The 11,574-nt window shown below is 32.1% G+C and overlaps 1 protein-coding gene across 1 annotated transcript; it reads left to right on the forward strand.

Moving 5' to 3' along the window:
• Positions 1-362: 362 nt before the first annotated feature.
• Positions 363-5,348, forward strand: LOC114258196 (hydroxyproline-rich glycoprotein family protein). The gene is made up of 2 exons (XM_028198094.2): positions 363-1,307; positions 3,732-5,348. The coding sequence occupies exons 1-2, from the start codon at positions 1,206-1,208 to the stop codon at positions 4,932-4,934; spliced, it is 1,305 nt and encodes a 434-aa protein (XP_028053895.2). The 5' UTR covers positions 363-1,205; the 3' UTR covers positions 4,935-5,348.
• The last annotated feature ends 6,226 nt before the right edge of the window (positions 5,349-11,574 follow it).

Genomic DNA, 11,574 nt, shown 5'->3' on the forward strand with positions numbered 1-11,574 from the left:
CACCACAAATGTGAGTTTCAATAAAATCAATAAAGAAGAAAAAGTCAAAATCTCAACAAAAAATATATATTTTAATATATTATAAATAAATATATAATATAATAACAGATTTGGTCGAGTCAAACTAGATTCAAAGTATAAATCTCAAACCCAACCTATTAATATTTCAAGTTAGAAATGTTAAATCCGACTCTACGTACTAAAATAATCTTCCCAAATCTTAAAAAAAAATGTGACGGAATTAGGCAAGTTAGACTCATCAACAAACCGATATCCACTCCTAATACAGTGACCACTGACCACCCTTTCCTGAAAAAAATAAAAATAAATAATATAGAAAGGGTTTCAGAAAATAAATGAATGATACAACTACTTACGATCACGAAGGTCACGTGACAAGAGTAAAACTGCACACAGTATGTACAGACGACTACAACAGTGTACAGTGTACACCCGCAAAACACATAACGAACGTTTAATTAGGGGGTGTACCCTACTCCACCTGGCTGTCAGTTCTTCCTCAAAACAGCATATCATCTATCTTGCGCCGGCAATCGCGTGGCATAGTTTTAGTCAATTCGAAGCAAATCAAAGGACACTTTCGTCATTTCAAACCCACACCTAATTACCAAAGAATTATCCACAAAACACACTCACTCACTCACTCTTACGATCTCATCTTTTCATTATTCACAAATCTTTGTTATGGTTACGTTCTTGACCCCACCACCTTACATAATTACAAAATAACAGCTAGAGAGAGAAACTAGAGACATTGTACACAGAGAGAAAGAGAGAGAGTAGAGTGAGAGAGCTTGATTTCTCGGTTCTTCATTCATTTATAACTCTCACGGATTGTAGCTTTTTCTGGTTCACCTTTGCGAATTTTTTACAACTCTCCGATTAAATTCCGACGAATTTTAAGGCCAAACTCGTTGATTTTGAAAGAGAAAGCTCGATTTCTCTGTTCCTCACACAGATTGTTGCTTTTTGCAAGACTCTTTGATCAAATTCAGGCGAATTTTACGGCGAAACTTGTTGATTTAGTGAGAGAAAGCTTGATTTCTCGGTTCATCACACAAATTGTTGCTTTTGCACGACTGTCCGGTCAAATTCCGGTGAATTTTAAGGCGAAACTCGTTGATTTTCCGATTAAATATTGCCGGAGAAGAAAGTTGGAGGTTGTTGTGTGTTGATCGTGATTGATGATCAGTATGAGCGCCGTGCACAATAGCGTAGAGACTGTGAACGCGGCGGCGAGTGCGATAGTTACGGCGGAGAGTCGAGTTCAGCCAACGACAGTTCAAGTAAGTGCGTGTATATGTGTGTGTGTGTGTGTGTGTGTGTGTGTGTGTGTTGCTTCATCGATACTTTTTCGAGTTTTCGTTTCGTCAATCTTCTATTTATTGATAGTTTTTGTTGATATTCGGTTTGAGTGATATAATTTCGAGTACGAATTTCGCGTTCATATGGATTTGGTGTTGCTTTATCCATGTTTTTTTTCCTCGAGTTTTTGATTCGTGAATCTTGTATTTATTGATAGCTTTTGTTGTTATCTGGTTCAAGTGATAGAATTTTGAGAATGATTTTTTGCATTTGTATGGATTTGATTGTGAATATATGTGCTTCTCTGCTTTTGTTTGTAGTAATTTCGTTCGATGCATTTCTTTTCTGGTAGTTGGGCGTTTTAAATGTTTGACACTGAACGTGTCTTAAAGGTGTTGGTTTAGATTTTATCATAAATCGAGTTGTGTCATGTGTTTCCGATCGAGGCTAACACTTCAATGAGCTCAGAATAGTCCTTAAAGTGGAAATTATTGTTAGAATCAAATCGTATAGCACAAATTCCAAAAATTTGTCCCAAAAAAAATCCTAAAATTGAGCTTGATGTGGAACTTTTCTATTTTGAAGTTAAAAAACTGTAGTGTTTATTAATTGTCTACCTAGTCCTGAATTAAAAAGGGTGCCTCACCAATCTTGAATTGTAGCTCCATTTATTTTACATTTGAAAATAGAATCTGTTACTGTAGACAAAGACATTGCAGAATCCAGCAATTCATTTCCAAAATCACAATAAAGATCAGTTAATATCATTTGGGAAAGCGCCTAGAATTTCCCTAATTCCATTCATTATACTGAAAATTTTCTTTTTTTTCATCCTTTCTCAATGTCTCCATCCCATATAATAGATTCTAACCTTTAAATGTTGACAATGTAAACATTAGGGAGTTCATCGCTGTTCTCAAGTAGTATTCATGTCGTGGATTTTAGATTGTAGGAATGCATAGCGTAGAGGATAATAGATAGCAGAATTTTTTTTTCTTTCCACGATAGATTACCTTTAGAAAGTTCCTGTTCATTAATATTACATTGGGATAGTTAAAAGATATGAGGTCTAGTTAATCTTCCTCCTCACTGAAGCCCATGCCCATATTGTTGCATTACTAGAGAGTATTAGTGTATGATGTTGTGCTGCATTCAGCTTGGATCGATTGTTTCCATTGTTGATGTAAAGAAAGGCAGAACACCCTATTTGTTGATGAGTAGTGTTTAATGCTTGCTTGGGTAGAACCGCATGAAACGAGGTCAGGAATTCCAACTTGATTAAGTTCATACAAGTTGCTCCAGAACAGACAAAATCAGTTGGATTCACCCTGATATTTAGGGAGTGTGTTAGAAAGTATTCTGAGAATTTTATGGAGCACAGATTTCCCTACACATGTGATGAAGTTAATACTTGGCTCATAGCCCTGTTAAAAATATTTAACATATCTGGATGATAATTTTTATTCCTGATAGAAGAAAATGAGTTCCCATTAATCATAGAGTGAGATTTTAGATGCTACAAATATAAAGCACGTCAATAAATTTTTTAAACAGGAAATTTAAAAATAAATAAATAAAATGAAGAAAGGGAATAATATAAGTAACTTGAATTGCATTGGATTAAAAGCTCCTAGAGGTAGTCCATGGTGCTTCGAAAGAGCCTGCTCCCTTTTCCATTAGGCAGTTTTATTGGATCAGGCTAGTATCAACCAAACAGTTTCAGAGCCTTCAATTATTTAAATATTGGTGTCTTATGATCATACACTCCTTTAGCTTTATTCTCGACTGAAAGAAGAATAAAATTGTTTTCCGCTATGTAGACATTCTTGATGATGACTCTGGCCAGGTTTCCTTTGTTTCTCTTGTTGCCCGTTATGCAAGTCCACAGACACATTTCCCAATCCTAGGATACAACGGGGAATTGTAGTTCAGTGACAAAATTAGTAAATTTATCCTATATGATTCATAATTGGGGCTGATATTGTAAAACTCCAATTAAGATTAGGGAAAAAAAAAAAAAATACACCGATTTCATTGGTTACTTTATTTTGCAGTAATAGATATGTCAAAATTGTATTTCTGTTCTCAGTGCCATTAGGTGTTGGGGAAGAAGTTCTTCATTTGCCTTGTAGCTTAACAATTTCCTTGCAAACCTTACTCTCTTTTTTTTAATGGTGTTCATACATTTAAGTCGTTAAACATGAAAAATGTTTGGCCTGACAGGCGTCGCAGTTATATAATTCATTTGAAATCATGCTATTTTGCGATCATCTTATCTGTCTCATTATTGGGTATGAAATCATATGTAAATGCACTTTATAGTCCAACTGATTAATGGTCTTGTTTGCTGGAGAAGGAACTTTAGCGTAGCTATTTACAGTGCTTTTGTTGTATCTGATTTTTAGAAGAAAAGATGGGGAAGCTGCTGGAGTCAATATTGGTGTTTTGGATCATGCAAGCAAAACAAACGAATTGGCAATGCTGCCCTTGTTCCTGAACCACCGTTGCCTAGAACCGCAGCCCCAACCACTGAAAACTCAACTCACTCAAGCACCATACTACTACCCTTCATTGCTCCTCCCTCTTCTCCTGCATCTTTTCTTCAATCTGATCCTCCCTCTGCCACCCAATCCCCAGCTGCATTACTATCCCTCGCTTCTCTTTCTATCAATGCCTACTCTCCATCCAGTCCTGCCTCCATTTTCACTGTTGGTCCATATGCCCACGAGACCCAACTAGTTTCACCACCTGTGTTTTCTACCTTCACAACCGAACCATCAACTGCTGCTTTCACTCCACCTCCTGAACCCGTGCAGCTGACAACTCCTTCATCACCAGATGTGCCTTTTGCTCAACTTTTGACGTCATCACTTGGCCGAGCCAGAAGGAACAGTGGGATCAATCAAAAGTTCTCACTATCTCAGTACGAGTTTCAGCCTTATCAGCTATACCAAGGAAGCCCAGTTGGCCACCTCATATCTCCCGGCTCAGCAGTTTCGAATTCCGGTACCTCTTCGCCTTTCCCTGATAAAGCCCCGGTTATTCAGATACGTATGACAAAAGTCCACAAGCTCCTTGGGTACGAACATTTTTCCACTCGTAAATGGGGTTCAAGACTAGGTTCTGGATCATTGACCCCTGACGGTGTGGAACCAGTTCTAGAGAACCAAATTTCGGAGGTGGCATCACTTGATAACTCAGAAAATGGATCTCAAAATGAGGAAATTGTAAACGATCACAGGGTTTCATTTGAGTTGCCCGGTGAAGATACTGAAGGTTGTCTAGCAAAGGACCTGGTCTCATCAATTGAAAATGTGTCGGAATCTTTAGAAGGCGATTGTATTGGGGAAGCATTGAAAGAAATTCCTAACAAGGCTTCCCGGGAAGAGGAAGAGGAAGAGGAAGAAGAGCAGTGCCCTCAAAAGCGTCGTTCCATCTCACTCGGATCAATCAAAGAGTTCAACTTTGACAACATGGACACAGAAGTCTCGGACAAGCCCAGTCTCGGATCCGAGTGGTGGGCCAATGAAGAGGTGGTCGGGAAGGAGTTGGGCCCACCTCACGACAACTGGACTTTTTTCCCAATGTTGCAGTCAGGAGTCAGCTGATACCGCCAAGCATCAATGCATGAGCTGCAAAGTGAAAATTTGCTGAATCGATAGCTGAAGTAAAGGCAATTTTGGAGATAGAGAATCACGTGCTTGGAATCAGTATTAGATATAAACGAATGGATTATGATTACACCACCTTAACTCATAATGTAGCCATATTATTTCAATTCCCTCAACGCAGAGGGTAAATGTTTTCGTTTTGCACGGATTTGGTTTAGCGAGTTTTGTTGTGTTCATTTGTTTATTTTGTTTTTCTTCTTGTAATATTTCGTCTTCTGATATATACAGTAGTAAGCATCACATGTAGATGTATTGTGAATTCATCATTTTGTGTGTATTAAGATTTTAAAAAATGGTGATATCTTTCAGGCAAGGAAGGAAGAAAGAGTCTATTTCATTGTAGTGTCTAAACAACTTGTCATGATCTTGATCCTTTGTTACTCTTTTATGTTTATGTTTTTCAGCTTATTATTTTTTAATACAGACAAATTTTCATAAAAAAGTATACAAAAACTGTCAGTATTCATTGTGACAGAGTTTCGGCTCCTGTACAACATCAACATGAATGAATGTAATGTTACTAGTATTGGATTATATACACCTTTTTTTTGTAACCAAAAAAATATAGGATAAATTACATATACATTTTTTTAGGTTTGTTTAAAATATAAATTGTCTCTTATAATTTTGGAAATTATAACTACCCATTTGTTAGAATTTTTTATTTAACATAATTAATAGAAAAAATAAAATTTCTAACTACTCTCCTATATAATAATAAAATTATCTGAATTATTAATTAAAATATATTTCTGACATCGTTAAAAATTATTAATTGAGTTGATAATTTATTAATAAAATTAGTCATTTGTTATGCGATTGAAACTTGAAAAAGTGAGATGTAATTTTCAGAATTATAAGTGGTAATCTGTATTTTAATTAAATTTTAAGCGATGTATTTATAATTTATTCAAAAATATATATGCACTCTTTTCTTTTTTATATTGTGGTTGAATTGTTTTTCTCTGTAAAATGGGTCCAATAACTCATCAGCATCTAATTTTATGGTTGCAATCAATACAGTTGGAGCCAGTCTGCCATTCTTGGTGCCCCTTGAACCCTATGTATGGTCCCAGATAAAACCAAATGAAATGGATCCAAAAGAAATGCTGTGTAAAAAATAAAAGCCTGGTTTAATTTGTGTTATGAAGAGTTGTTTTTTAAATATTCCAAAAAAAAAAAACTAATTAGAGAATTGACCCACTTTTCAAACTATTTAGGAAATTAACCTACTTTTTGAAATTGTATTGATTTTGAAATTGAAATTGAAATTACATCTTCAACATGCAATTTCACTTTAAAATCGCAAATTGAAAATGCAATTTATGATGATATGAATTGCATTTTCAACATGCGATTTCAAGGTGAAATTACATGTTAAAAATGCAATTTTAATTTCAAAATCGCATTTTTAAAATGCGGTTTCAAAAGTAGGCTAATTTTCCAAATAGTTTAAAAAGTTGGTCAATTCTCTAATTTGTTTTTTTTTTTTAGAATATTTCAAAAAAAAAAAAACTCGTGTTTTGAAATATTATTTTAAAAATAAATTTTTAATTTTTTTTTAGAAAATTTAGAAATTTATTTGATTGTATATTTTGAAAATAGTTTTGGAATTTTGAAATTTGGGGTGTTTTGATTTTTTTTTTTTTGTAGTTGAATAGATGGATGTGAGAGAAAAAATAATTGATAATGAGAGAGGAAAAAGAAAAAGTGATTGATTAATATGTAGTAGAGAGAAAAGTAATTTAATTTAATTTTTTTTTAATTTTAACCAAATGTTTTGAGTAGGGGTGAGTAGCGGATATACCAATCCGCCTAAATCGAATTGATCCGCCGCATTTTGGACGGATGCGTGATGACGAGCAGACGGTTACGGATTATTTTTTCCAATTTGCCTAGTTTTGGACGGATGATGGAGTTGAGATTCCTTTGACTGCAACTAAATCGCCAAACCGCGAGTACCCCTAGTAATTTGTAAGACTTTGTTTTTCAATTTGTTTAGATATTCTGTTTGTGTTTTCAATTGAAAAATAATTTAAATATTCTGTTGAATATATTTTGTTGAAAAAGAGTTTTCAACTTGAATATATATTTTGAATTGAAAAAAATAAATTTATTATATATCTATATTTTTTTATTTTTAAATCTAATTTTAAAAATAATAAATAAAAAAGATGATATATGTTGGTTGGTTTTTATTTTTAAAAACAGATATAGATGTAACAATACAGAGGCATACAATCTCTACTACTGCTTTGTTGATGATTTTGGTGGTTTGAATTATTTTTATATTTTAAGGATCACATATTATAATACTTTATGTGGATGAGGTATGTTGTGATTGTAATATATGGAGGATGCATGCAGTGATTGTAATATTCTAAAGTTTCAAACTTGCCTTCTTTGGTTGAGACATGCAGTGATTGTAATACTTTTTTAAATCATTGATTGTAATATTTTTTTTTTTTTTAGAAAGTGCACAAGTTGAATTATGTTGAAAATTTATAAAATTTTAAACCGCCAAACCAATTCGCATCAATCCGCCAATCCACTCAATCCACATCCGCTGGATTGGCGGACGGATGCAGATTGATTTTCTCCAATCCACTAATTTGATGGACGGATAGCGGATTGAAAATTATGTGGTCGCAACCGACCCACGCTCACCCCTAATTTTGAAAGACATATAAAAATATGTCCAAAATTTTATTGAGTGCAACTGTAATAAAATGTTTTGTAGGGTTTTTGTTTAATAAAATATCAAAACTGTAATAATATTATATTTCACATTTTTTTTTAAGACATTTATCATACCATATCATTTGGCACATGTTATAAAAAACGGTGTGGTAAGTAATGCATAATATTTTTAGGATAAATTACGAATACATTCTTAAAATTTGTTTTCAATATAAATTATTTAATGTGGTTGAGAAAATTACAAATACCTTTTGTTTGATGAAGCTATTTTTTGCGGATACAACATTAATTGCGAAATTTACTAACTGAATGAAATAATCTTTTTGAATCCTATGAGCCTAAAGTGAGATCCACAACATAAAATATAAAAATTATAAATGATAACGATATGGAGACGAGCCATTTACAATTACAGTAGTGATTCGTCCCCTTAAAATTAGAGTTCTAATTGAGCTCTAGTAATGCAGAAAAAAAAATTATAAAAAAAAAATAACACCAAAACATCACATCAGATGAGACTCACACATACATTAGAACTATTGAAGCTCCTTTTCTAGAGCTTTCAAATATTTTCCTTACAACTATTATAAAAAGGGTGCGGTTATGGTGTGTAACCCCTCAAGGTTGCACAAGGCATAAGTATAAGGTGTAAGTTGCACACTTAAAAAAAGTCTTTATAAAAAATGATAGTTATGAGGGCTGAGCCTGCATAGCATGTAGCTTCAATTCTTATTACTTAAAAGTAGTGAGTCTATACACTTAGACTATCTCCAGCAAGAATAGTCAAAATAGCTAATCAAAATTTTACGTTACTATTTTAGTTAGTTATTTTTTTAGTATACACTTCAACAAGACTATCTACTTTAGCTATCTTCTATTAAAATATTCTTATACTTTAACTACCTTCTTTCCCATCTAAAAAAAAAAACTTCTTTCAAATTATTATTTTTTTCATTCTTTTAAATATAATTATATTTTTGTGAAAGTTATATTTTTCTACTGTCGTATTTTTCAAACGGTCATATTTTTGTAACGGTTATATTTTTGTAACGGTTATATTTTTTCAACAGTCATATTTTTACAATGGTCGTTTTCTTCTAACAGTCATATTTTTGTAACGGTCATATTTTTTCACTTTTCATTTATAAATAAGACATTCCCTCTCATTTGATCTTACCCTCAACCCAATTTTGTACTTCATCCAAACTTCCATATCTCTCTCTATGGCTTCTAATTCTCTTTATGATATGCTTGTAAATGACTCAGACTTCTCTAAATTTGATGATGATTTGGAGATGCTCAAAGTTGTTACTATGGATGTAGAACTACTAGATAGTGAGATAGGATAAAGCTCACGTCGTGGTTCTGTTCGAGGTCGTAAAGTCATTCATTGTGACCATATTCAAGGCCCTGAAAGGCTTTTTCTCGACTATTTTGCTGAACCACCTGTATATCCTCCTGAGTTATTTCGAATGAGGTTTTAGATGAAGCGTTCACTTTTTCTTCGAATTCAAGCTGCAGTAGAAGCACACGACCTATACTTTCTCCAAAAAAGAAATTGTGTTGGAAAACTTGGTTTGTCTTTTCTTCAGAAAATAACTATTGCACTTAGGATGCTTGCTTATGGAGTAGCCGATGACTTTTTACACCTTAAACTTGATCTAATTAACCTATCATCTCTCTACTACTGTAAATATAAACTTAAGGCCAAAACAAAACTTTAGTCCCAACCAACACTTTAAAGCCCTACCAAGCAATGTGTAATATTTTTGTCAAAATCAACAAATAATGAAACAAGAATGCAACAATCTGAACATTTGCTTTCATATTCTCCAATTTCTTATCCACTATTCATGGCATAAACAAACAGAAAGGACAAAACTTATTACCTCCCTTGAACAGAAAGTTTGAGAAAAAGATAGAAAGGATGAGAGAGTTCGTGAGTTTTGGAATGCATTCTCTATGGATTTGTTGGTGAGGTACTAATAGAACTTTTAGCACCAAAATGAGGGAAAAACTTTACCGCCAAAAATAGAACTCAGGAGGTAAAAACAAATAAAAAATTGAAAGGCCCATGAACAGTACTTCGCTTGTCCTGGTGAGGTACTGCAGCTCACAACCATCTTAGCGATGCTTGAGCAAGCTTGCTAGAGCAATTTTTCACTCTTCCAAGCTCACTTCTATAGCTGAAAAGAGAGAATGGTTATATTGCTGGAGATGCTCTTAGAAAGATAAATTACAGAGGAGAATTCACATATCAATGTTTTCTCTCTAAAATAATTATTAACTTATGAAAAAATTTATCATTTTGATTAATAAAATTTGTAAGTTAATCATTAATTTGAATTTTTTTTTAATAAACATACACTGAAATGTTAATTTCCCAATTACAAATACATTCTCGAGATTTGCTTAAAATACAAATTATTTCCTGTGATTTTAAAAATTACAAATACTTCATTGTCAGAATTTTTTCATTTAATAGAATTAATAAAAGAAATGAAATCTTAACTATTCTCTTATACAACAATAAAATTATTTAAATTGTCAATTGAAGTATAATTGTGATATCATTAAAAACAGTTAATTGACTTGATAATTTATTAATAAAATAGATCATTTGTTATGTAATTGAAAACTTGAAGGGGGTAAGATGTAATTTTCAGTATCACATGAAATAATTTATATTTTAAACAAATTTCACAAGGTATATATGTAATTTATTCACTAAATGACAATAACAAGTAAAGAATTTGATAATAAAAAAAATTACTAATAGTCTTTTTACTGTAAAAAAAAGTATCAAAAAAAAAGTTATATTCCGTGATTCTCATAATTTTGTTATTTTTCAGTCACATCCCACATACACGTAATTACTCCAACTTAAAAATAAGTGAGAAATAATATAAATAGTTGTCTCAGGTCAGAAATTTCACTTCCACCTTCATAATTGCTCCATTTTTCATTGATACAATAACTGTAGAAATTAGTCTCTTAATTTTTTATAATAAAATTTTTACTTTTAGAAATGAATTTTTTTTTGGATCCTCAAACCTTATATATGATATTAGCAAGTTTATGTTATGAAAATATTACCAAAATAATATAGAGTCTAATATAGGCCCCGTTTGATGTAGATGTTAAAACAGCTTATAGATTATAACTTAACAGATTATAGATTATGACTTTAATCAAAAGTTATTAATTTGTTTGGTGTAACTGTTAGATTATAGATCTAAGTTACTGAATAGTGTTTGTTAATTAAGCTGTGAAATAGTTTTTTCAATTAATTTTTATTTTTTATTTGTCTACATTTCTTATAAATAATAATAATAATAATAATAATCTATAATCTATTTGGATCTTTTTTTATTTTTAAAAAAATAAAAAATAAAAAAATTTAAGAGTATAACCATAAATTAACATGTCCACAGCAGAAGCTGAAAATCAGAAGTAAAGGGTGAGCAGCTTCTCAGAATCAACTTTTTTGAGTTAAAATAAGCTGTTAAAATCAGAAGTTATTTGAAATAAGTTTAACCAAATAGTCTAAAATAACTTTTTCAAAACTAAAAACCATAAATTAATTCTGAAAAACTGAAACAAACACCCCATAGAGTCTCGATGTCATTGATTTCAAATTCCTTCACCAAAGATTTCATTTTCTCAGGGTCATTGTCATGCAATTACGTAGTATCACGACTGGTTTGGGAATTGAAAAAGCATGAACACATGTATGAAGTGGATTTGGTTCCTACAATAAATTAGGATTTTTTTTATCACTAAAAGTTGTTATTGTTGTATTTTTAACAATAAAATTAAGCATTTAACAATCAATTTTTTTTTTTTTTTGGGCTAAATTTTTTGTCTTGGTACAAAA

This window comes from Camellia sinensis, chromosome 8, assembly GCF_055761805.1.
Source record: "Camellia sinensis isolate YWXY chromosome 8, ASM5576180v1, whole genome shotgun sequence".
NCBI classification, from domain to species: Eukaryota; Viridiplantae; Streptophyta; class Magnoliopsida; order Ericales; family Theaceae; genus Camellia; species Camellia sinensis.

What these genes read in the sequence shown, in the direction of transcription:
- LOC114258196 (XM_028198094.2), top strand. Translation starts at nt 1,206, where the DNA reads ATGATCAGTATGAGCGCCGTGCACAATAGCGTAGAGACTGTGAACGCG. An exon ending in TTCAGCCAACGACAGTTCAA is followed by an intron (nt 1,308 to 3,731) that starts GTAAGTGCGTGT and finishes TCTGATTTTTAG; the next exon opens with AAGAAAAGATGGGGAAGCTG.